At 46.4% G+C, this 25,055-nt stretch overlaps 3 protein-coding genes and 1 long non-coding RNA gene across 4 annotated transcripts; 1 reads left to right on the forward strand and 3 right to left on the reverse strand.

The window, feature by feature from the left end:
- Positions 1–793: 793 nt before the first annotated feature.
- On the reverse strand, positions 794–1,597 carry LOC137779986 (uncharacterized). The gene is made up of 3 exons (XR_011077092.1): positions 1,493–1,597; positions 1,174–1,418; positions 794–1,084 (listed from the first exon to the last, which is right to left on the reverse strand). It is a non-coding gene; the product is annotated as an uncharacterized lncRNA (long non-coding RNA).
- Positions 1,598–4,021: 2,424 nt separating this feature from the next.
- On the reverse strand, positions 4,022–7,626 carry LOC137779840 (uncharacterized). The gene is made up of 9 exons (XM_068568040.1): positions 7,581–7,626; positions 7,146–7,473; positions 6,797–7,042; positions 6,145–6,706; positions 5,849–6,061; positions 5,466–5,767; positions 5,083–5,342; positions 4,764–5,008; positions 4,022–4,673 (listed from the first exon to the last, which is right to left on the reverse strand). Exons 2-7 carry the CDS (start codon positions 7,458–7,460, stop codon positions 5,145–5,147), a joined length of 1,836 nt encoding a protein of 611 aa, XP_068424141.1. The 5' UTR covers positions 7,461–7,473; positions 7,581–7,626; the 3' UTR covers positions 4,022–4,673; positions 4,764–5,008; positions 5,083–5,144.
- A 403-nt stretch (positions 7,627–8,029) lies between these two features.
- On the reverse strand, positions 8,030–10,432 carry LOC137779985 (uncharacterized). Its single transcript, XM_068568273.1, has 8 exons — positions 10,388–10,432; positions 10,019–10,037; positions 9,608–9,934; positions 9,338–9,528; positions 8,880–9,262; positions 8,698–8,793; positions 8,578–8,596; positions 8,030–8,266 (listed from the first exon to the last, which is right to left on the reverse strand). The coding sequence occupies exons 3-5, from the start codon at positions 9,932–9,934 to the stop codon at positions 9,040–9,042; spliced, it is 741 nt and encodes a 246-aa protein (XP_068424374.1). The 5' UTR covers positions 10,019–10,037; positions 10,388–10,432; the 3' UTR covers positions 8,030–8,266; positions 8,578–8,596; positions 8,698–8,793; positions 8,880–9,039.
- A 1,917-nt stretch (positions 10,433–12,349) lies between these two features.
- On the forward strand, positions 12,350–24,272 carry LOC137779841 (uncharacterized). Its single transcript, XM_068568041.1, has 16 exons — positions 12,350–12,361; positions 13,383–13,466; positions 13,835–13,930; positions 14,710–14,984; positions 15,673–15,753; positions 16,683–16,832; positions 17,114–17,210; positions 17,577–17,740; positions 17,862–17,992; positions 18,818–19,155; positions 20,756–20,869; positions 21,240–21,354; positions 21,718–21,835; positions 22,204–22,395; positions 22,511–22,701; positions 22,972–24,272. Exons 1-16 carry the CDS (start codon positions 12,350–12,352, stop codon positions 24,270–24,272), a joined length of 3,459 nt encoding a protein of 1,152 aa, XP_068424142.1.
- The last annotated feature ends 783 nt before the right edge of the window (positions 24,273–25,055 follow it).

A 25,055-nucleotide genomic window follows, 5' to 3' on the forward strand; every position in this document is an offset into this window, starting at 1 on the left:
CCGATTTGAAAAGACTGCACAGTTTTCCAGGTCCGCTATCTAGCCATGTGCTTACTTAGCTCCTCCCCCTGCTCGCCCCGCAGCAGCCAATCACAACAGTTTGCAAAAGTAGAAAGGCCAATGAGAGCAGCAACCAGCTCGGCAACAAGGGAGAACTCGCGAGACCGAGCCAATCCTACTTGGAGGAAGGAGGCGGGCTTAGCTCAGGAGAACTAGGGAGGGATAAGCACCTGAACACAGGCTTTTGCTGAGCCCAGGGTCAGTGGTTCAAACCCAGCCAAGGGCAAATAAAGATGCTGCACATCTGTACCAGTCTCCTGCTGCTGGACAACATGACTACATGAGGTCAGCAGACGGACAGCCTGAGCTTCATGGTTATTTGTTGTCATTGTCATTCACAGTTGTAATGAACCTGCACATCTGTCCTGGTCCCCTGATGTTGCACATCTGCTGATGCTGGACTACATGATGTCATCAAACAGCTGGACAGCCTGAGCTTCATTGTCCATGTTTCTCATGTCATTCATTGTCATGTCACCATTTCTCATCATAATGTGGAGAGCTTGTATTTAAGATCATATAATAAATAATAAAGCTTCAAGCAAAGTGCAGCTTGCGAGACTTTTATTGAAAAAAAATAAATGATAGCAAATAACAAATAAAGAAAGAAAAGAAAGAAAGAAAGAAAGAAAAAGGAAACATAATTAAACATAATAAAGAAAAAAAAAGGAAACATAATAAAACAAATAATACAGAAATAAAAAGCAAACAGATATATATAGTACAACAAATAATAAAGAAAGAAAGAAAAAGGAAACATATATATAATAAACAAATAAGAAATAAAGAAATGAAAAGGAAACAGATATATCTATATAATAAAACAATGTCGCTCATGGCTGGCTGGTAGGAAGAGTCGGAGGGGGGGCCGGCAGAGGACGGGCCGGGCTGTTCCCCATCTGATGGAGGGGAGGATGGGGAGAGGTGAGAAGTCCTTGATGAGGGTCCTGGCTGCTCATCGGGGACCTCAAAGTGGAAGGGCTGCAGCACAGACCTCCCTTCAGCCGTCTGGCGCCGAGAGAACCTGGAGACAAACAGAATGTGGTTAGACTCAAACAATAAATCACAGCACAGATTATAAAACACCAGAACAGCTTCATGTAGAACTCTCACCACTGAGTCAGGGTCCTCTGGTTCAGCTTAAAGAGCTGGATCGCTGTCTGAGCCATGAGCCTCGGGCCAGCACTGCCTCCTGGATGGCCGTGTAGTCCGCGAGGATGAGGGACCACCGCGTCCTCTTGACCCCGCAGACACGCACGGCTGCTGGGTGTAGGTGGCAGAGCTGGCAGCAAATGGCCTCCACCAGGCGACTGGTGCTGGGCCAAGTTGCTGGGCCCGAGTTGAGTCCGAGAAGACAGCTGAGAGAAAAGCGTGAGTTAATATACGCCAGATATTTAAGAGAGGACACATTGATATTTGTAAAGAGTCTCACCGTTGGAGACTCTCCTTGCCAGGACAGGAAGTGTTCTTCCCCTTCGCTGCCTTGGACCGCCCCTAGGGTTGCCTCTCCCGGTGTCTGGGAGGGTAGACCACTCGCTGCTTGTCCTGCTCCGGCAGCAATTCCAGAGCAGGATGAGTTGGTCTACTCTGCTGCCGGGAAGCCCCTGAAGGTTCCTTCCTGCCACCAGGGCCTGGGCCAGCTTCAGGACGTGCTGGTACCCAGAATGGCCGTCAGGACCCTGGATGTTCTCCTGTGGAGGCATAGATCGCTGTGAAATACTCTATATAATCCCGTGAAATATTCTATCTTCACAGTTGTCATCATTATTACACATTATTGTGGTCGCTGGTCTCACCTCCGAGTCTGAGGAGGTCTACTGGGGAACCTCAGGGGCCTCGAGAGAGGCGTTGCGGGCGGCCAGACTCGATGGCTCAGACGGCACGTCAGCTGGATCACCTGACCGGGCTGCCGCTGCGCTGGCGGATGGGGCATTAGGCTGGAAGATGCTCGGGTCCTCGTCATCTTCACCGATGCCCTCATCCTCCTCCTCCAGCGACTCGATGGCAGCAGCCTCGTCCGGAGTGTCAGGGTCCAAGCTGACGTCCTCAAGCACTTTTCCCGTCTGCTGGTACAGGTACTCGACTCCGATGAGCTCTCCTGTAAAAACACAAAGTATTTAATAGCTGCTCTTCTTCCTCAGTCGTGATGTTGGAGGGAGGGGCGGGTGGGGCGGGACTTATTTGATGCTAAATATTAACCAGAGTGCAATAAGGAGGGAGCGTGGATATTTGGGAGTATTTAATATTTACAGTTGATTCTACTGGGAATAAAAAGCAAAAAAATAAAAGAATAAAAATAAGCTAAAGTAAAATGCACGGGATGCATGAACGTGTGAAAGTGACACAGCTTTACACTTCCAGATGGAAACACGACTCTGCTGCTCAGGAGACGCTCCAGCTGACTCCTGCTCAGCCCAAAGTACAACTGAAAGCTCTCGTCATCCAGACACAACTCGCGGATACGTATTCAACGTACTCTCTTTCAAAAAAAAAAAAAAAAAACACCCGGCGAGTTTATGGGAAAAACGTCTGATGCGTTTTTGTCAAAGAGATTTTTAAGCGGCTGCGCTTTAAAAAGTCTCGTCCTGGCCTCCAGGACGGAGGCCAGGACGAGAGATATACTATCAAATAAAGAAAACTCATTGAATCTACACGATTCACGTAGGTCACCTATTTTGGTTTCAAAACCGCAAAATTCGCCAAAAGGTGAGGGATTTTCATACCTGCTTCACATCCCCTTGTACTCAGCAGGCTTAGTGAAGTCCTTAACCATCTGAAGACCAAGCAGTCTTTGGCTCTTCTGGTTAAGGACCAGAGGACTGCTGCTTTTATATTATATTAATATAATATATACAAACATATATAATAAGTGTATTAAATAGACAGCTCAGCCTGCAGCAGGACAACACGTGAACGACATGTTTAAACCGCAGCAACGTCCGCTGATAACACAGTGTTATAATAAACTGACTTGAAGTGAAGTTTTTGGTAAAAATAAAAAAATAACATTAACAACAAAGCTCAAATGTGCTACTGTCTCAACAAAACCCTATACTAATATATAATATATAAAGTGCATTGAACAGACAGCAGTGTGTTATCAGCTGCAGGAGCAGAACAACATGTGAACAACAGATTTAAACAGCAGCAACGTCCGCTGACACGGAGTCATAATAAATATAACTCGTTCTACATTTTAAGTAAAGTAAAGTTTAAACATATTAACAACAAAGCTCCACTGCATGACGTCTCAACAAAGCTCCGACAGTCAGAGCAGACAGGCTGATTAAAAGTAACTCCGGGACTGTCAGCCACAAACAAGAGCACTAATATGAGCACTAATATGTTACACAGTCAAACGTAACAGTAGTTAATAAGCACAATGTCGATAATTTGTAATAAAATATAAAGTATTGTACTCACGGCTCACAGAGAAAGGTGCGCGCTGCTTAGCGGGGATCCAAGATGGCCGCTCCAGATTCTGAAATCGGAACAAATCCGGCCATCTGATTGGACGGCAAAAGCTTGCCTCGCGTGATTGGCTGCTCAACAATTGGAACAATCGGAACAATTGGAACAGAAGATGGAACACAGCCCGCGGATACCGTTCATTGTTCTCTGTGAAAGCAGGGGGGCTTTGTGGGGGATCCGAGTGACAAAAAGGTGGGGGCTCTGCGGGGGATAAGCGCCTGAACGCAGGGGGTTTGATGAGGGCAAGGTCAGTGGTTCGAACCCAGCCAAAGGCAAAGAAGATGCTGCACATTTGCTGATGCTGGACTATATGATGTCATCAGACATCTGCACTACATAATGTCACCAGACATCTGGACAGCCTGAGCTTCATGGTCCATGTTTAGCTATTCATTGTCATGTCACCATATCTTATCATAATGTGGAGAGCTTGTATTGAAGATCATATAAGAAATAATAAAGCTTCAAACAAAGTTCAGCTTGCGGAGACTTTTATTGAAAAATAAATAAATGATAGCAAATAATAAATAAAAAGGAAACACATACATACATACATACATACATACATATATCATGAAACAAATAATAAATAACGAAATAAAAAGGAAACAGACATATATATATATAATAAAACAATGTCCCTCATGGGCGCCCCCCCCCAGCGTGTTTTTGTCTCATTTCCTCCCTCCACTCCTCCACAGTTTTCCCACCGACAGCCGCGCAGTAAGCCACACCATACAGGCGCGTGTGGCCCGTGTCCAGCCTCTTCGGCTGGCCACACGCGCTGCAGGTGTAATGCATCGGCTGCCGGCGTTTTTTGGTGCTGGGCCGAGGCTCCTGTCCTGCCGCAGCAGCCTCGGCCGCCTTCCTCTTCCTGTAGGCGGTGGTCCTGGGCACGCGTGGTCCAGGAGGAGGAGGCTGGCTGGTAGGAGGAGTAGGAGGGGGAGGGGGCGGAGGACCCTGATGAGGGTCCTGGCTGCTCATCGGGGACCTCGAAGTGGAAGGGCCGCCCGTGTCCCACCTGAACACGGGACAGCCCTTTGGCTGGAGGGAGGGGCAGGACTGCAATAGCTGCCGCAGGGACGACGCCAGTTCCCTGCAGCAGCACAGACCTCCCTTCAGCCTTCTGGCGCCGAGAGAACCTGAGAGACAGAGAGGATGTGGTTAGAGTCAAACAATAAATCACAGCACAGATTATAAAACACCAGAACAGCTTCATGTAGAAGTCTCACCACTGGGTCAGGGTCCTCTGGTTCAGCTCAAAGAGCTGGATCGCCGTCTGAGCCATGAGCCTCGGGCCAGCACTGCCTCCTGGATGGCCGTGTAGTCCGCGAGGATGAGGGACCACCGCGTCCTCTTGACCCCGCAGACACGCACGGCCGCTGGGTGTAGGTGGCAGAGCTGGCAGCAAATGGCCTCCACCAGGCGATTGGTGCTGGGCCAAGTTGCTGGGCCCGAGTTGAGTCCGAGAAGGCAGCTGAGAGAAAAGCGCGAGTTAATATACGGCAGATATTTAAGAGAGGACCCATTGATATTTCTAAAGAGTCTCACCGTTGGAGACTCTCCTTGCCAGGACAGGAAGTGTTCTTCCCCTTCGCTGCCTTGAACCGCCCCTAGGGTTGCCTCTCCCGGTGTCTGGGAGGGTAGACCACTCGCTGCTTGTCCTGCTCCGGCAAGCGATTCCAGAGTAGGATGAGCTGGTCTACCCTGCTGTCGGGAAGCCCCTGAAGGTTCCTTCCTGCCACCAGGGCCTGGGCCAGCTTCACGACGTGCTGGTACCCGGGCCGGCCGTCAGGACCCTGGACGTTCTCCTGTGGAGGAGGAATGGAGGCAGTCAGCACAGAGCGCTGTGAAATACTCTATATAATCCCGTGAAATATTCTATCTTCACAGTTGTCATCATTATTACACATTATTGTGGTCGCTGGTCTCACCTCAGAGTCTGAGGAGGGCTGCTGGGGAACCTCAGGGGCCTCGGGAGAGGCGTTGCGGGCGGCCAGACTTGATGGCTCAGACGGCGCGTCAGCTGGATCACCTGACCGGGCTGCCGCTGCGCTGGCGGATGGGGCATTGGGCTGGAAGATGCTCGGGTCCTCGTCATCTTCACCGATGCCCTCCTCCTCCTCCTCCAGCGACTCGATGGCAGCAGCCTCGTCCGGAGTGTCAGGGTCCAAGCTCACGTCCTCAAGCACTTTTCCCATCTGCTGGTACAGGTACTCGACTCCGATGAGCTCTCCTGTAAACACACAAAGTATTTAATAGCTGCTCTTCTTCCTCAGTCGCGATGTTGGAATAAAGTCCTTTTCTCTTCACATACCCGTGTACTCAGCAGGCTTAGTGAAGTCCTTAACCAACTGAAGACCATGCACTCTTTGTCTCTTCTGGTTAAGGACGTGCTTGAGGTGGCCACTGTAGGAGTGCAGAGTCCCCACCTGTCCCTCAGCTGCTGCTGCCGCTGCGCGGTCCTCGTTCCACCTCACCAGTCCATCTACCAGGAACGCCTGGAAATGTTTCCCACTTGCTCGCGTCCCTAAAGAAACAGGTGTTTGAGTTTCAATGAAAATGTAAAAGCAGAATATATGTGATCACAAGCTGTGAGAGACAAAAGAGTACCTGGGATGAATCGGTTGAGGTGGAGGTGGAAGGACTCCAAAGACGTGGAGCCCCTCGCGCAGCGGTAGACCGGCAGGCTGATTCCGCCCTTGGTCAGCCTGCCGGTCTCGGTGTACAGCTGTACACCTGGTGGGTCCTGTATGCAGCTGAGGTGAGGCCTCTGCGTACTCCAAATGTCCTGGATGCAGAGAGCGTCCAGCAACGGGATGTCCAGGTTGTCGCGTCCTGCTGGTCCGGCGAAGGTGTCGAGGAGCTCCTGGATGTGGAGGGTGGACTCCTCTGCCCCACGTGTCCTCCTCCGGCAGTGGAGACTCCACTCCTGTTTGGAGATCCTCTTCATCACCTCGCCGTCAGTCAGGCCGACCATCCCGTGCTTCTCCTCCAGCTCAGACCGCTTGGCCTCAGTGAGACGGCGCGCATCTCCGGGGTCGACCTCGAAGATGCAGTGAGACAGCTGCCCCATGAATGTGGCGTACAGCTCGTGGGTCTCGGTGGTGACACCTGACGCAAAGCGTCGCATCAGGTGCCAAATGTCGAGCCGCACCACGAGCTGCTCCCACTCCTGAGAGGAGGAAATACAATGTGGATTAATTATCTGAAACAGTTTCATAATACCGATACAGTTTTAATATCAACAGTGTCGGTTTCACACCTGGAACAAGGCAGCTGTCTTAGACGCGCCGTCTCGGTTGCAGCAGTCGCGGTCCACGTACATGAGCTGGGGGGCTGGTACCCCGGCGAGTCGGTACCGCCTCATTATTCCGGCCGCCATCCGGGACAGGCCCCCGGCGCCCTCAGAGCAGGTGAGGACGCTGTTGAGGACCTGCCCGTGCTCGTTACCGACATTGGTAACCCAGGCGGCCGTGTCGAAGGCGGCACCAGCGAGCTTCTTCGTCACCTGGAGAAAGAGATGAGAAAAGATAATGAGTGATAAACACAAACACAACCGTGGTTTCAAAGCAGCTGTGAGAAAATATGACATTGTGACAAACTTCACTCGCCTTCTTGGTTGAATCCATCTTTAAGATGGATCCGAAGGTGGACGTGATCCTGGCCTTGTACTCGTCCAGCCGCGACAGCACATCGTAGCTGTACACCGTCAGCAGCCAGACGGGTGATGGCAGAGGGGGCATTGGTGGTAGTGGTGGTGGTGTCTGCCCCCTCGCCGAGCACAAGGCCAGGAACTGCTCGCAAATGCCGAGGTACCGGATCCCTCTCCGCATCCAGGCTTCTGAGTGCTGCTCCCGGAGGGTGTTGAACAGCTGGTTCGCACTGTTGCCCAGAGTGCGAGACCTCAGCTGCACAAGCACCCTCATGTCACAGGACAGCCTGCAGAACCACAGCACAGACTTGTAGTCCAGCTTGTGTTTCACCACAGAAACACATCAAGCAGGATGTTCAACACAAACAACAAAGGTATTAATTTCATGTCTTACTTGTACGTGAGTACAGCTGGGAACTGGCAGCTGTGGGTGGGGGACAGCTGCCTGATGATGCCCTGTGACCACCCTCCGACCTTCTTCTTACACCGACGGCACTCCAGGTACTCAGTGGCCATGAGGCACCAGCCGTCGATGTCCAGGATTCTGCTGCTCGGCATTGAGAGCTGCCCGCCAGGACTCAGGCAGCAACTGGTGAGACAACACAAACATACGGGACATCTTAAGTAATAAATGATAGTAATAAAAGGGAGCAGAGACACCTGAGGCCTCATATGTTTGACAGACAGACTCACCTCAGCACTGTCAGCAGGCGGTGGAGGAGGGAGGAAGGCTGCACCGGTCTCCTCCTGTTCCTCCAGCGACGTCCGGGTGGCGGCTGCAGGCGTCTGGGGGGCGGCTGCAGGCGTCCGGGTGGCGGCTGCAGGCGTCTGGGGGGCGGCTGCAGGTGGCGGCTGCAGGTGGCGGCGGCGATGGAGCTGATGACTCTGCAGGCTGGACCATGACGAGGGCTGCTGGAGGCTGAACCAGGTCCTCTTGGTCCTGCGAGGCCTCCAGCAGCTCCTCATCTGTGGGCTCGTCCAGCACCGCAGGGTCACCAGCTTCACGGTGTGGTGAGGAGGAGGGAGCAGGAAGAGAAGGAGGTGGAGGGAGGAGCGAGAGAGGGGCCTGTACATCTGAGGCTTAAAAAGAAATAAACGGTTTCAGTGAGATGAAATGACGAGAGTGCTTTGTGTTAATATGGAGAGACTGACACACATTGAGCCAAGCTGCAATTACAACTAGAGGAGCACACAAGGTGAAGCGAAACTGATGAGACCAGATCAGACATGATGAGGGGTGCAGGCAGCAGAGTTACTCAGGGTACTGAGGGAAAGGCTGGTGAAGAAGCTGTTACTCTACACGTGCATCATCAGTGATATTTAGGGAGGCAGGTGAGTGATTTGAGGTTAGCACTAGGCAGACACCAGCTACTCATTCAACCCAAACTTACCTGTCGTCTCCTTCTCTGACTAAAGAAACATTTAAGAGCAAATAGAATGGTCAACAATAAATTCAAGTATTTCTGTTATAAACAAATTGTTACCAGATTACAACTAGATGTTTTACTCACATTTCTCCAAGTCAACTACCGCTCTGACCAGCTCCTCATCCGAAGGCTCCCCAGATAACCTCGAGGAGGACGGAGGAGCTGGTCCGAAGTGTGAGGCTGTAATCACATGAGCGAGAGAAAACAGTAAGTAAACAGGAAGTTCAATGAAGATGAATTAACTCTATCATTTGGGCTGGATTTACCTGGAAATGCAGGCTTAGGGGCCACCATCTTCTTCACCTGAGCCTGCATTTACGACGCAGACAGAGAACGCCGCCCAGAGACAAAGGCCGCAAGCGCTGAACCAAGAGGCCTGGAGAAAGAAGAAGAAGAAGAAGAAATTACTTTTATAATGAGACGACATTACAAATACTCACATGTCTTCAGGGAAGTCATCCAGCTCAGTGAAACACAGGCCGGACTGCTGCTGCTGCTGCTGCTGCTGCTGCTGCTGCTGCTGCTGCTGGGGTTGGAGGTGCCAGCAGCAGCCCTGGTCCTCTGTCTGTCTCTGCCTTTGATGTATCGGACGGCATTCTCCATCTGCGTCCCTGTAATGGGTGCCTTCCTCCGCAGGTAGTTGACAAATCTGCACAAATCAGACTATTATTCTTCTGATCGATGGTCAGCAGCAACTTATCATTAAAATGTAACAACGACATACCGGATTTTTTTTGAGTCCTCAGACTCGTACAGGCTCAGCAGGGTCTCACATTTGAAGTCCCCGAAGCCAACAAGGGCCTGTCCCTCCTGACCGGGCTGGAGGGACTTCCCCCGCGCCTCCTCAAACGCACTGTGGAACCTGACTGCCTCCACAAAGTCAGGGTACGCTGAGGAGTAGCGGGAGATGGCGTCCTGCAAGTTCACAAAGGAGGTTAAAACTGTCATTTCTCTTATTTGTGTTCCGGTATCAACTGGTACTGAAGGACTCCACCTTGTTGGCCATCAGGGGAGACTGAGACCCTGTCCTCTCTCGCTCCTTCTGGTGGGAGGAGACCAGCTGGACGCAGTAGCCCACGTCGTTCTCCAAGAGCCAGTGGAACGTCTGGCCCTGGTAGCGACCAAACTGTATTGTCCACCGGCTCAGGACAAGGGTGGCGTTGGCAGAGTCGCCACCCTCGGAGACGACGTGGGCCCTGACCTCCGCTGGCTTCTTCGCCCTGTAGCCTTGGCTCTGCCGAGCGCCAAAGGCACGGGCCGCTGGCAATGCCTTCATCGCGAGGGTCCCATTGGGGGCCCTCACGAATGTTGGATGTTCCATCTGAACATAAAGTGGAACATTAGCAGTAAATACTTCAAGATCATAAAGAATAATGAATGATGATGAAGATCATGTGACACTTACACTTGTTTAAACTTGAGATCTGTAAAACAGGAACAGTTACAGTGTTTTATTTACTCACATATGTGTAAGACAACTTATGTAAAAAAACACAACTCTCCAAAGTTATTACAACTAATAACTACTAATGAAACGAGTTAATTTCTGTTGGTTCACATATATTAACTTACATGAACAACAAAGCTCCATTGCGTGACGTCTCAACAAAGCTACAGCAGTCAGACAGACGGGCTGATTAAAAGTAACTCCGGAACTATCAGCCACAAATAACAGCACTAATATGAGCCCTAATATGTTGTACAGACATGCGTTACAGTATTTAATAAGGAGGGCATTGATAAATTGTAATAAAATAGAAAGTATTGTACTCACGTCCAGCTATTTTCCGGTGAAAACAAATAGTGCACACCGCGTAGCGGGGATCCAAGATGGCCGCTCCAGATTCTGAAATCGGAACAAATCCGGCCATCTGATTGGACGGCAAAAGCTTGCCTCGCGTGATTGGCTGCTCAACAATTGGAACAATCGGAACAATTGGAACAGAAGATGGAACACAGCCCGCGGATACCGTTCATTGTTCTCTGTGAAAGCAGGGGGGCTTTGCGGGGGATCCGAGTGACAAAAAGGTGGGGGCTCTGCGGGGGATAAGCGCCTGAACGCAGGGGGTTTTGATGAGGGCAAGGTCAGCGGTTCGAACCCAGTGAAAGGATGACACGCAAATTCGTGAAGCGTTTACATATTTTAATTTGCCCGGGCTGAATTCCCGTGGTTCTTTGCTGAAGTACGTAACACCTTGTCTAGATGGCATACAGTGGATGGCATACAGCCAAAGAAGATGCTGCACATTTATCCTGATGCTGGTGTACATGAGGTCATGAGGCAGCAGCTGGACAACCTAAACTTTATTGTCCATGCCTACTACTCATTATATCAATATTTTCTGTCATACTCATTGAATGTGCTGTAACTCCGTTACGTTGATCATTCTGTACACATGACATCTATGTCGTATGTGTTTGGATTGTAGAGCCCTTTGAGGCTAATTTGTGATTCTGGGCAGTACGAATTGAATTGAATTGAATTGAATTGATACAGAGTTTGGGTGTGTGTCTTAGAGATACTCGGGAGTCAGCTACAAATAACAGCACTAATATGAGCACTACTATTTTATACAGTCATATATAATAGTAGTTAATAAGAACAATGTCGATAAAGTGTAATGAAATAGATGAGACTCTCCTGATCTCGGAGGTCAAGTGAGCCCACATCTGCTGAGTGAGCCTCGATTGTAATTCTGAATGCACCTCTACTCAAGGTGTTACGGTACGGGGCGGTAAGCAGCACAGAGAAGCCAGAAGCTCAAATGAAATGATGGTATGATATTTATGATGTATAAAAATAGATCCTTAAATTTGTAAATTAAAATTACAATGCAGCCTTGTTCAGACTGACCCCTGCTATGCCCATGTGTATGGCCTTGAGGTTGTACTATACAGTTTTGGAGAAAAGTGAATTCAAAGTCATGCTATTCATGATTTCACAATTTTCCTATATTCAAACGGCTATAAAAAACGATCCTTAAACTTGTAAAGTAAAACTACAGTCTGGGGTCAGTCTGAACAAGACTGCGTTGTAATTTTACTTTACAAAGGTAAGGACCTGTTTTTATAGCCGTTTGAATATTGGGATATTACGTTTGAATGCTTTTTGTGCATCTTGATTTTTTTAATCGTCGCCATCTTGATTTTGGCGTGAAATCACAGTGAAATATGCCCTGAAATATACAGAAGCTCTTCTTAGTCATTTGGGATGTAACATTGGCAACAAATCATTCAGCTCCTAAAGTGTAGTAAACAGTTTAACGACAAGGGGTTTCGGCAGAAACATGTCTCATTTTGGGAAAATGTCCTCCAGAGGTTTGGAAAGGTTTAGAGTGAAGCAAAAAAAAGGATCACAGCCAAGAGTTCTTACAGAAGAGAAACCATTCATTTGTGATGTTTGTGGGAAAAGATTTACACAACAAGGGAGTCTGAAGAGACTCAGGAGAGTCCACACAGGAGAGAAACCATTCAGTTGTGATGTTTGTGGGGAAAAAAATCCCAGACAGGTGAGTCTGTCAGCTTGTGTGATAGTAGCCGAGTTAAAACCTCCCACGTCACTTTGAGTGATCTACGCCTGAGTTCAAAGGACACAAGCCCTGCCCTTGAGTCTGCCAGCAATAGCAGAGCGACGTTCATTATCAAGAGGAAGTTCTGTTGGGAATCCACCGCTGCAGCCTCGGTCAGCCTAGGAAGCACTTTATTCTGCTGGAGCTCGTCCCCCAACCAAATCAAGATGTCCAAAACAGTAAGACATGATTTTAATGAAAAGATATAATTAGATGAGTCACTGAAATGCCTTTTCCTGGTTTAAGTTTGAAAGGAGATGTGATGTTTTTAGAGATAATCGGTTGTGCTGATAGTGAAATGCTGATGTCTAAATACTGTAAGAGAAACACCTTGAAGGACTGCATCTCCTCTCATAGTGATTCTCCAAAGAGAAAGCCTTTCAGCCTCCACCTGACTGACGTTCAACTAACTTGACTTCAGTCACGGTGGCAAATGTCACTTTCTTTCTGTCTTAAATTTGAACAGTTAACAAGTAAAGTAAATGTTTTGTAGATACCCCCCAAAAAAGTATAAACTAAACATAAAACCGTGCAAAGTTTGGATCTCAAAGTGGAAGGAATGCATAAGCTACGATGACCAGGAGTTAAGATGTTATCTTACGTGATCATGGAAACAGTTGAGAAACATGGTGGAGGTTTTATAAACGGATGCTCAATTTTCTGTGGGTTTATCTTTATGACACCTGGAGTGTGCTGTAGTACAACTTCATAACATGGTTGTGTAACTGCGACAAGCCCAATCTGGGCTGCAGGCCAGCGTCGTGCACTTGTCCTAAATTTGTTGGGCTTTGTGGAAAACATTAAGGAAAATTATATTTAAAAAAAATAAAAATGTGGAAATGAATTCGAGAAACACTTAAACGTTGGATTTATGTGCCAGTTTGATTGCTCTTATAAAAGTGTTTGATCTTCCTAATGCTTATAAAGCCTAAAGGCAACTTGGCGAACAGGAAGTATTTTGATATTTTAATCTGCTTATGTTCAACCCTGTGGCTCCAAAGTCTAATGAGATAGTGAGCAATTAATGAGATGGTGAGCAATTATGGTTGATGAACAATCCTTTTTTTTTACAGCTCCAAACAACTGACTCTATTAAAGTTGTTTTTTACGATGTATAAAGTTGTTTCATAATGTATGCATTAGAAGCAAATGGGCCCCAAATCAAAGCCAATATGACTCAAAGATCTTTTTTTGCTGCAGGTCAACGTTCGCGTCACCACGATGGACGAAGAGCTGGAGTTTTCCTTCCACTCCAAAACCACCGGCAAGCAGCTCTTAGACCAGGTCTGTATGTGACTGTATGACAAGAGACTCACAGGATTCACAGGAACGTCAACTCATTGGTTTCAGTTTTCTGGCACACAAAGTATAGCTGTACCCAAAATTCTGGTTGTAGAAATACAACAGTGTAAAAAAAACAAAACTTGACAAGGTGTTCTGTGTAGTTAGCTCAACCTTTTTCCTCCATTATGACGGGGTTACTGAGGCTTTAAGGTATATTCACCACCTCAGCTACTGTTTTTAGTTACATCATCATAAGTGAGACTGATTTACAGTTTGTGCACAATCTGAAAACCAAAGCTTGTTTCTTCAGGAGCAGAATAATAGTGAAATTGTGAAGAAAAGAAGACGTCTCTCTCTTTATGTTTAAGGTGGCCAGGACCATCGGACTGCGTGAGATTTGGTACTTTGGGCTTCAGTTTGTCAACTCCAACGGCCTCCTAACCTGGCTGAACTCTGAAAGGAAGGTAAATCTGTGATGTCACTGATTCACAGTGTCCATAACTGAGACATTGCTTCGTTCCCGCTCATCATCCTGTTCTGTTAACATGCTGTTTCTCTACTGCTCTTCTTGCAATAACAGTATTTTTACTTCATTCTATTTTACTCTATTATATTCTTTAACTGTCTCATATTAATGATAATATCCTGGAGTATTCTGATATATTATAAAGGAATGAACAAATGTTGACTTTGTTATTTGAACTAAACTCTATTCTACATTCTACTCACTGTGTACTTGGCTGCTGCCTTTTCTATTGTTTTTACAATTATTCCTGCGGTGGTTTGTCGCCATTTTTTTGTCTGCACATCACAGATGATTAAAGGTATTCAGGTACGTAATACTATTGCTCAAATACTATTAATTAAGATGAGACAAAGTGATCCTTCAGTTTGGTTCATGTTGAGTTTTTTAAGTTTTTTTTAGCTTTCGTATCTTACAGCTATCTCGCAGGCTCGCTGAGTGTTTTTCACAAACTCTCCACCGCATCGTGTGGCGTTCAGGTCGTAGCTGGAAGTGCATTGGTTATTATGAAAATGTATAATCCTATTTTGTGTGCTTCTTTTGCACCCTAGAACCAACATATTGGATTACAAATTGACTTACTATTACAACCCCATGATTAGAAAAACTACTTCATTTTATTCCCAGATATTCTTTCTATCTTAATTTGCCCTTTTTTTCCCTTCCTTTATTTTAATGCCTTGCCGTACTCTCTAATGACGTCTGCTGCCCTCTGCTTAGGTGATGGTCCAGGACGTGAGGAAGGAGACTCCCCTGCTGTTCAAGCTAAAGGCCAAGTTTTACCCAGAGGACGTGACCGAGGAGCTGATCCAGGACGTCACCCGCAGGCTTTTCTTTTTGCAGGTGAAGGAGGACATTCTGGCGGAGGAGACCTACTGCTCTTCAGAGTCCGCTGTGCTGCTGGCCTCTTATGCCATCCAGGCCAAGTACGGAGAGCAGGGAAAGGCTGCGCTGAAGCCCGGCTACCTGTCCTCCGAGCGCCTGCTGCCCAAGAGGTGAGTGTGACTCGCAGAAAATATGAGCTCTGTGTGATCTCCGGTATTTACTGCTTCAGATCGCCTCTCAAGTAAAACCTTTCAATCCTTCAAAGTGCTAATCACACAGCCAAAAGAAACAGCCCAAAGCATAAACTTAAACACCTTGCGTAATTGGTAAATAAACGTATCAATGATGTTATAAAGGGTTACTCGTATATTAAACACGTCAAACATATTCTGTTTGACGTGCTTGTAGCTGATAGATGATGAAAAAGAGGACCGAATGCTCTTTGGTGGAAACCCTGTGGAATGTTTTGTATGAGCTCAGTAACTATCGGTGAAATTAGTCAACGAAGCGTCTAAATGTGTGCTTTGCTTTGATTTATCTGGGCAAAGAATGACGCATTGTTTGAACAGACTGAAAAAGGGTTAACCAACAAAGAAGAAGAACATGACCATTTACCATGACAGGACATGTGTGCATCAAGTCAAAACTTTTGCATAAACTGAAAGAATCATGTAGATCATCCAGTGTAATATCTCCCTGAATGACTCCAATATGACCCTGTGCACTATCACATCCTCACAATGACCAATGGTAGATCTCACAAGACAATGCAGCATGTGTTTGAGTTAGCTCTGCAGCTATGCACAGACTGGTTACGCCTTCACCAGTGGGTTGCTGATAACTGGTCTCTCCCCTCAGAGTGCTGGACCAACACGAGCTGGCCAAGGAGCAGTGGGAGGAGAGGATCCAGATTTGTCACGAGGAGCTCAGACCGATGCTGAATTAAGTGATCCAACACCCTGCCGTGTATTAATCTTCATTTTAGGGAGTCAAACTGATCCCATGGATGGAAGTGACCAGTTCTTACACCAATAGGAATCTTCCTCATAAACACGATGTCGTGGCCCCGAGAGTGTAGATGTATACAATAATCCCAGTAGAGGACGTCATGTGGGTCATCATCATACCTGAAATAACGAGCAACATACTGAACTCAAATAATGGCGACGTTTCCGAAAACAAATACATCTTTACAAAAAAAGAAGTCAAATGTTGGTCCTATTTGAGGCCTTTGATCTGGATCCGAAAGTCTTACAGTTACGTTTTCTGTGTCTGTCGCCTTCTTGTTTGGAATAAAACCGCCTCACCTCGTCTGGTACGACCAGTAATAGTTGGCTAACTTTCAGACAGATGTTGCTCTTTATTTTAATTTTGCTGATTTTACGACTCCTCTCTACTTGGGCTAATGTTGCACTTACAAAAAGTAACCTGTAAATTAAATGTGTGTAAATAATTAATGAATCTATTTTGATTTTGCTTCAGACATTTTCAATTATCCAATGTGTTGAGTCTTATTTAATTGGAAAGAAGACAACATTTCCCAGATGCATTTAGTATTTACTCTTTGACTTAATAACGGTATACAATTTACACATCTTAAATGTCTTTTTACAAAAGATGACAGATTCAAAAATACACTTTTAAACAAGTTTGTGTACTTTACCAACTTTGAATTTGATCTAAATGGAGCTGCAAAAAGAAGCCAACCCTTCTTATTGTGTTCGTCTATGCAACTCGAAAGAAACAACTCTTTTATTTCACGGATGTAAAGGAAAAGATAAATGCTTGGATTGGAAAGGAAATGCTATGATAACCTGATGGAATCTGTGTGTATTCTTCCATGTTTTCATCCGTTTGTTTCGCCTGAACAGGGAAGAGTCCATGATTGAGTACCTGAAGATCGCTCAGGACCTGGAAATGTACGGCGTCAAATACTTTGAGATCAAGAACAAGAAGGGCTCTGACATGTGGGTGGGAGTCAACGCTCTGGGGCTCAACATCTATGAGAAGGGGGACAAGTAAGTCAATGAATCAGGGACTTCATTACCTGTTTTGTTGCCGCGCAGAACTTACTGGTGAACGTATCTCTCAACATCATGAGTGTAGCGTTTAGTGATTTGATGGCATCGACCTCTGGTACCTTCCCTTTCCAGCCGCTCAAGTTTTAAATGACACGTTTGAGGCCTTTGACCAAATTCTCGTGATTCCACGACAACATGAACACTGGGGTCAGTGTGTCACGTGCAAAGAGTTTTCCGCTTCCAACTTTTTAAACGTCTGATTTGTCTTCATCCTCCAGGCTTTCCCCAACGCTCGCATTCCCCTGGAGTGAATTTAGAAACATTTCTTTCAACGATAAGAAATTAATCATCAAGCCCAAAGATAAGAAAGCTCCTGTAAGTATTAAACCAGTCTTACAATCCTCAGAAGCATATCGAGCGTACGTGAATGTGTAAAGATAAGTGGAGATTTGCACCATGAAGCAGCAGTACAGGTGGACATTTACAGAAAAAGAACGGCATTAAAGTTGTCCAAAATGTCCATATGCAGCCATTTTATAGATGAATCTGGATGTATTCATTTAGGTATCTGTGCAACAGACTCTGGCACACTTAAAGTTCAATAAAAGAAAACTTACAATAGAATGCTTTTTTACCATTTGCTTTCATTAATCATAAACCTTGAGAAAGTTTATTTTCCAAACTAAATTTAAGATAAGTAACTATACCGACGAACCCCGACACGTTGTTTCACTTGTCAAGGATTTTGTATTCTACGCCGCACGACTGCGAGTCAACAAGCGCATCCTGCAGCTGTGCAAGGGCAACCATGAGCTGTACACGCGCCGCCGCGAGACCGACACCACCGAGGTCCAGCAGATGAAGGCTCAGGCCAAAGAGGAGAGGCTGCGCAAGAAGATGGAGAGGTAAGACGGAGGGTCAAGAGGTAAAGAAAAGTGCTACTGGCACGGGCTCTGCGCACCGGGATTTTCATTTTCAGGCTCAGGCGAACATGTGTGATCGGTGTTTTGTTCTTGTGCTGTGCAGGGAGCAGCAGGAGAGTGAGAGGAAGGAGAGGGAGGTCATGGAGAAGGAGAAGGAGCAGCTGGAGAGAGAGAAGCAGGATCTGGCGATGAAGCGCTTTCAGTTTGAAGAGACAACCAAGAGAGCAGAGAGAGGTGAGTCGGAGAAGCTCAGCGCTGACTCATTATGGACCATACTGGTCATATACTATGACCAGTACGACCAGTATGACTCATACTGGTCATACTGGTTATCCAGTAAGACCAGTATGAGTCATACTCGTCAACGCTGCAGATTAAAAAACAACGCAAAGTAAATCAACAGCATAATTTATGTTGTGTACATCTTTACAATAAAAAGGTTTACAGTTAATAAATATGTTTTGTATTTGTTCACAAATACTCAAGCCGGAGGTCAAACAGGGTCACTTTGTTTTTGAACGTTCCCTTAAATTTGCATCAAATGGCTTTTAAACTATTTTCATTATTTATTTTTCTAAAATGATTGTCGCGGATTTCTGGGAAAAACGTAACTGTTTTTTTTCTTCAATCAGTTGAGAATGCAGCTTCCTGAACTAGAAAATAGTAAAAAATAAATAAATTCGTCGTCAGTTCAGAGTGTTTGTGGTTTCTGCCTTTAACACAATGTGAGACGTGTAAACCACATCCATACTTTGTGTACAGCAAATTATCTCTCTGACGACAGCTGTTAACAAGCAATTATTAAGCAATTAACAATGCAATAAAATCCATTAAAACAATAATACAAATGCTATACTTCTAAATATCAAGCGTATATGTGATTTATAAATGTATTTCATCATCCAATACATCAGAGGACAACTACATCACCTGCGTTCAACATACTGCATATTCAAGGTTTACAGGCCAAAAAAGTCAGAAACCCTAAAACTTCAGTAAAACTAATTATTTAATATCGCACCAGAATGCAGCAAAACAAATCTGAGTTCTGTCATGTAGAGCGTCAGGAGCAGCTGGACACGGCCATGTGGCTGAAGGAGGAGAGGAGGAGGGTGGAGCGGGAGGCGGCCCGGCTGGAGGAGGAGAGGATGAGGAGGGTGGAGCACGAGGCGGCCTGGCTGGAGGAGGAGAGGATGAGGAGGGTGGAGCAGGAGGCGGCCCGGCTGGAGGAGGAGAGGATGAGGAGGGTGAAGCAGGAGGCGGCCCGGCTGGAGCAGGAGAGGATGAGGAGGGTGGAGCACGAGGCCTGGCTGGAGGAGGAGAGGATGGAGGTCATAAAAGTCAAGGAGGAGTTGGTCATGCAGGCGGAGGCCGAGATAAAGAACCAGGAGCAGCTGGTGAGTACACGGTGCAGGAAGAAGAAAAAGAGTTATTACACAAACAACGCTTCATTCAGGACAAACACACATGGACTGTTTTGATGGCAAGTTTCCTTTTAGTTTGGCGGATTTTTCTGTGATTTGGTTTCCCTTGCAGCATGAGAAAACTCTCTCACTTTAAAACTCCTTTGAAAATATGAAATGTTCACGGTGTGAGTGGAAAACATGGCTGCTTTTATGGTTTTATGACATTTTCTGAGCCTATTGGGAGTTACACGGGATGTCTTCATTCGTAAAGTCAGTGTTGCGTTCAGGTATTATTCACTGGAATTATCATCCATACAGTCAAGAAAACTTTGATGATATTCGATGAAGCAAATTCATTATCAAGATCTACACGGAGCAGCTGGAGCTGGGGATTGTTGACGGAGCGTAATATCTGTAGAAGTGCGTGATGAACAGAGATCTTTGAGACGGTATCTTTAAAACCACACAAAGAGGCATCAACTCAGCAGTGACCATCAGTCGATCAGGAGGCTCTGCAGCAACCAGACAGGTTCAACTGTTGAGCCTCACGCGAGTAACAAGTAAAGAACGACAAGAGGAAGCTCTTTCTCGGTCCATATTTCTGCATATACACACATCTCAGACGTTAACGGCCTGTTTCCACTGCTTTTATCGGTGGAAAGTACATTCCCACAAGTACACTACTTCAGTACAAATTACTTGAATTTCATTTAGTATTTCCATTTTGTGCCACTTTATTTAAGAAATATTTTTCTCGTGCTGTAAATTATGTTTTCATTGTAATATTTCACAGAGTGTACTGTATGATTGATACAATACCTTATTTAAGCAATAAGGTACGAGAGGCAGTACTGTATCGTTCAATAATGTACTGTTCAAGGGTGTCGTTAGGCCCGACGTGCAGCAACACAACCTTAAATGAATGTGACTATGGTAGCCGGTAATTATACTGACAAATCCTTTGTCTGACAGCTACGGTAACTTTTCCATATTTTTCATCCATGTCCATGTGAAAACCACGTCTCTCCAGATGTGTTTGTGACAAAGTAAAAGATGGAGAAAATAAAATAAAAAGCAAAATCTTTTAAAAAACCCTCTAGGATGAGCTGGAAAATGTGTACGTGGTGCTCACGTGACAGCAACGCCTCAAACACATGATGATCTTGTAAAATACGATGCCTTGCTGTAGAATAAACTGACCAACAGGATATAAAGGACTTGAGTACCCACAGCAGTAAAATGCAATATACACATAAATGGAGCAGTAATATTAATCCATATAAAAGTGAAGTACTGATGGAACATTAAACTGCAAATGAAATACTTATACTTGAAGTACTTTAAATCCATTTTGCTGATCCATAGTTGAGTACATTTTAGTATTTTTACCACCGGCTGCTCCAGAGAGGTCAACATGCGTCCACACATCATGCAATCTTGTGCATTATGATGCATTGATGCATTGAACATGGCCATCTATAGGAAGTTACAAGGTCACACTAATCCTGTGAGGGCTTTGACTTTCTTTGCATTGCTCGTTGCGACCGTGACTAATGATTCCAACCTTTGCGTTCATTTCTGGCACCTGAAGCTGAAAGCGCACCCGGGACAGAAGGCGGGGAAGAGGAGGCGTCGAAAGGACCTGTTCACCAACTCGGAGGTCTTCAACGAGGTGGACTCTCATGTCGCCAGGGTCGGAGCAGAGGTGAGCACACTCATACAGAACATCCTGGTGTAACGGGACACAGGAAGTGCGAACGCGTTTACTGCTGCCAGCAAACCTGCCTGCCAATCACGTCTTGTTGATCAAAACTGAATCTGTAACCAGACACGGCAGCTCTCAGGCAGCACTCCCATCCTTGAGCTTAGAAGAGTGACCTGGTTTGTTCATAACACTGAATGACGAGGAGAGACGCTGGCAGCCAGGATGCTGCTGTGAGGATGAACAGACGACGTGAAACCATAAAGACTGCATCTTTGGATACCGATATTGATTAACACTGAGAAGGCTGGTTAACCCATTAAAGCACAATTCATCTAACTGAATATCACTGTGTGTGTGTGTGTGTTTGCAGCTGAAGGTAAAGTGTGTGTATGACGTGAAGACGATAGTGCAGAGCATCACACACGGGGCCAGAAATGAGCTGGAGAGGTTTCGTGCCATCTGGATCTGGCTGTGCCAAAACATCGGTGGGTATTTTAAGTCATCTGCATATACTTCCATATCGGGTTATGTGATATTCCACATTTCAGAGGTGTTTATTTGTCTTTTTTTTTTTTCTCAAAAGACTTTTTTTATTGGGATTTTCATGTAATGGACCAAAGTGGAACAATAAAAAACTGAAAAGCGGTGTGTGCATATTGTTTTCGTCTCCTTTGCCATTCAGGCTCTGAATCAGATTCAGTGCTGATTACCTTCAGAAGTCACATAATTCTTTCAATAAAGTAAAGCACAAGAAACCGACGAAAGAAATGACTTTTGGAAGAGGGGGGGATACTTTTGCATGGCACTCTCGTCGTCGTTTAGGAATAAAAGGAATGCTTTCTTCGTAGAGTATGACGTGAGCGGGTACCTCGGCCGTTCAAAGATGCTCACCTCCCCGGAGGAGGTGATCGCCGCAGGCCGGGGCGTGTGCTGCGGCTATTCCAGCCTCTGTGCAGAGATGTGCAGGTAAACCCGACAACATTTCACCCCCATACCTCGGTGAGATGTTGAAAGAATAAAAACACATCAGAGTTTCTTGTACGAAGTGAAAAACTGTCACAAAATATCATTTTATTGCAGCACATGTTCTCTGGTCGAGTTCGTCATCCAACAGCAGTCGGTACACACACAAAAGCGCTCGTTCTGTTCGCATTCTTCCACCCCGTCATTCAGCACTGTGCTGCATCCTTGGTCCCTTCGGAGTTCAGGATATGTTTTATTTCAGAAGCCACTGCACAAAAATAACCTTGAACATGAGCTCAAGCACACCGGGTTAAAACAATCAATGAAATGCATTTATAGAAAGCTCGATCTGTTTCGTTTTGTGTCTCCAGAAAAGTGGGCATCGAGTGCCGAGAGGTGGAGGGCCTCAGTAAGGGTGCCGGGTACCGTCGGGGCCAGAGCTTCAAGAATAAGAAAGCGACTCACGCGTGGAACTCAGTGCTTCTGGGAGGACAGTGGTTCCTATTGGACGCCTGTTGGGGAGCCGGACAAATAGACGAGAAACGCGAAAGCTTTGTCAAAAGGTTTGAGAAGGTTTCCAAAAAAGATTGAATTTTCTCTTTCATTTTATCATAATCACCAGCAGCGAGTCTCTTGAGTGAGTCTCAAACCATCTGCTGCTCCTCCCTCCTCCCCAAGGCTGAACGATTTCTATTTCCTAACGGACCCAGAGGAGTTTGTGGAGGCTCACTTCCCCGATGAGGAGAAGTGGCAGCTCCTGGATGCGCCCATCTCGCTGGACGAGTTCGAGAGGAGGGTCTACAAGACCTCGGCCTTCTTCACCATGGGGCTCACGCTGATTCAGCCTCAGCACTTTCACATCGTCACAGGTTCGTCTTCAGCTCTGCTGGCTGTACACGGGGAGCAAGTATATCAATCCTCATGTTGTTTTTTTTAATGTCATTTCATGCACTCAAATAAATAAAAAGGATGTAAATCAAATGATATTCATATATTTAAGTTATTTGCTTCTGTGAAAGGGATTCAAGCAATACTGCCCAGCAGTGTGTCACAATCTTTTCAGATAAAGAAAAAAAAGTCTTAAAATTACTTAAAAAAAAAGAAAAATGTAATTTTAAAACTTCTGGTTACCTTCTCAGATGATGGCGAGGCAAACGTGTCCCTCAGCTTGTCCAGGCCAACGACTTTTTCCTATAAGATCACACAGCAACAGAACCTTCAACGTCGTGGGACCCCGAAGCAGAAACAGTCCAGCAACTTATCCTTCGGCTTCCTTACGGTTTCCCACCGGAGCATGAATCTGCAGCTGCTGCCGCGAGAGAGTGGCACGTATGACGTCGAGTTGTTTGCCGGGAATGAAACAGAAAACACGTATCAGAGCAACGTCTGCTCCTTCACGGTCGAGTGCCCGATCCCCAGGGCCATGGAGGAGATCCCGGAGAACCCCTTCTGGTCTTGGGGCCTGAAGCCCGCCGCGGAAGCTCTCGGGGTTGTGGGCAGCAGCCAGGGCGGCAAGGCCGCCGAGGCGGAAGAAGGCGTCTTCCAGTTGGTGCTGAAGACGTCCAGGCCTCTGATGGTGCTGTGCGAACTGGTCCACCCGGGGCTGGAAGCCTCTGTGACTGAGCGCTGCCTGGCCACGCAGATCCAACCGGATGTCCTGACCTGCCACGTCCTGTGCCCCGCACACGGCTTCTACCGTCTGTCGGTGTTTGTGCGAGACTACGAGAAGACAGAAGCCGACTTAGACAACGCTGGAAACTTCCTGTTGCACTGCAAAGGGAAGGTGGTGGCACCGGAGGAGCTCTACCCTCCTAACCTGGGCTCGGCGTGCGGCCCGGGAACCCGCACGCTACAGCTGGGGCTGTCCAATTTCAGCCATACAACAGCGCTGGTGAGCACCCAGCAGGGCAAGTGTGACATCACCTTCCACAACCAGCGGGACGTCGAGCTTCACATTGTGCTCTACCGAGACAAGAACAAACTGTCGCGGCAACATTTCTGCACGTACACTGACAACAAGGTGACGGTGAGCGTCAGCCTGCTTGACGCCGGGGTGTATCGTCTGGGCCTGTACGCAAAGATCACCCCTGGCAGAGATTTTAGCCCCATATGTGACTTTGTTCTGAGGAACAGCTGCGATCGGCCGGGGCCCCCGTTCCCAGACTTCTACTCGGCCTGGAGCAAAGGCTGCATGCTCTTTGAGCCTCGCACGGGCTTCCTGGAGCCCCACGCGTGGGTCCGCTTCAGGGTGAGGGTCCCCTGGGCCCGGAAGGTAAGCGTGACGGGAGAAACGTGGACTGATCTGAAACTGAACAAGAGCAGAGTCTGGGAGGGTGAGGTTTTCAGCGGGAACGGTCTCCAACCGCTGATGCTGGTTGCCGCGTCGGGAGAGTCCAGGGACATGGACGTTTTATTGAACTTTGATATCAAGCAGCTGTAGGGAGAAGCGTGACGGACGAAAGGCCGTTGGAGACCAGACAAATCATTCTCTAAACACATCTGCATTGTAAAGTTATTGATAAAAATGCATGGCAATTGTTTTAGGTTTTTTTTTTTAAGTATACACTATTAGTGTGAGAACATATTTAATTCATTCATTCTGAATCTCTGTCTGGCAGACGCACATAACCCTCTGTGGTAAAGGGGTCATCAGTAAGTCCTGAGAGTCTAGGTTTTAGGTTCGATGCTAGCTACACTGACCAATCACAGTGCATGTTAATGGTCACACGGGCCCTGTGACCGATCACAACTTCCTGACCTTCTAGAAAACTGTTTCATGTATTTTAACCAGGCTGCTCTTTCATAGAAGAAGACAAGTGACATGTGATTGGATAGAAATGTTGTTAAACAGGTCCCAAGACGCCATACAAGATGCCTGAAGGAGACGAGGCCAGTTGTGCAATTACAAAATAAGCCAAAAGGCAAAAATAATTATAATACATGTAGTGTATTTGAGAAAAACAATTACATTCTAAAATAGCTACAAATGAAAGCCTGAGTTGATGCACTAACATTGCCAATAGCTTTTGCTATGCTATCAAGTTTGGGAAAATGCAATGTAACACTGAATTAAATGTAAAGGCCATAACAAGTGTATAGTGAAATGTATCATCGCAATGTCCTTTGGTAAAAAGGTGTGTACTGTTTCAAAGATTAAGACATTTAATGTTTCTATAACTTGTGTTTTAGTTCCATTTTATTTGAACAACTATCCATTGATTAC

Source organism: Clinocottus analis, unplaced genomic scaffold, assembly GCF_023055335.1.
Source record: "Clinocottus analis isolate CAN_PGR_092001 unplaced genomic scaffold, fCliAna1.0.p SCAF_8, whole genome shotgun sequence".
Classification (NCBI taxonomy): Eukaryota; Metazoa; Chordata; class Actinopteri; order Perciformes; family Cottidae; genus Clinocottus; species Clinocottus analis.

Excerpts from the sequence above, each read along its gene's own strand:
- LOC137779840 (XM_068568040.1), bottom strand. The coding sequence starts at position 7,460 with ATGAGGGTGCTTGTGCAGCTGAGGTCTCGCACTCTGGGCAACAGTGCG. Across the intron at positions 7,043-7,145 it reads AGATGGATTCAACCAAGAAG|GTGACGAAGAAGCTCGCTGG; the intron begins GCGAGTGAAGTT and ends CTCTTTCTCCAG. Across the intron at positions 5,343-5,465 it reads AGCCCTCCTCAGACTCTGAG|GAGAACGTCCAGGGTCCTGA; the intron begins GTGAGACCAGCG and ends CCTCCTCCACAG.
- LOC137779985 (XM_068568273.1), bottom strand. The coding sequence starts at position 9,934 with ATGGAACATCCAACATTCGTGAGGGCCCCCAATGGGACCCTCGCGATG. Across the intron at positions 9,529-9,607 it reads CTCCCCTGATGGCCAACAAG|GACGCCATCTCCCGCTACTC; the intron begins GTGGAGTCCTTC and ends GTGAACTTGCAG. Across the intron at positions 9,263-9,337 it reads GAGGACTCAAAAAAAATCCG|ATTTGTCAACTACCTGCGGA; the intron begins GTATGTCGTTGT and ends TGATTTGTGCAG.
- LOC137779841 (XM_068568041.1), top strand. Across the intron at positions 13,467-13,834 it reads GCAAGCAGCTCTTAGACCAG|GTGGCCAGGACCATCGGACT; the intron begins GTCTGTATGTGA and ends TTTATGTTTAAG. Across the intron at positions 20,870-21,239 it reads TCGCCAGGGTCGGAGCAGAG|CTGAAGGTAAAGTGTGTGTA; the intron begins GTGAGCACACTC and ends GTGTGTTTGCAG.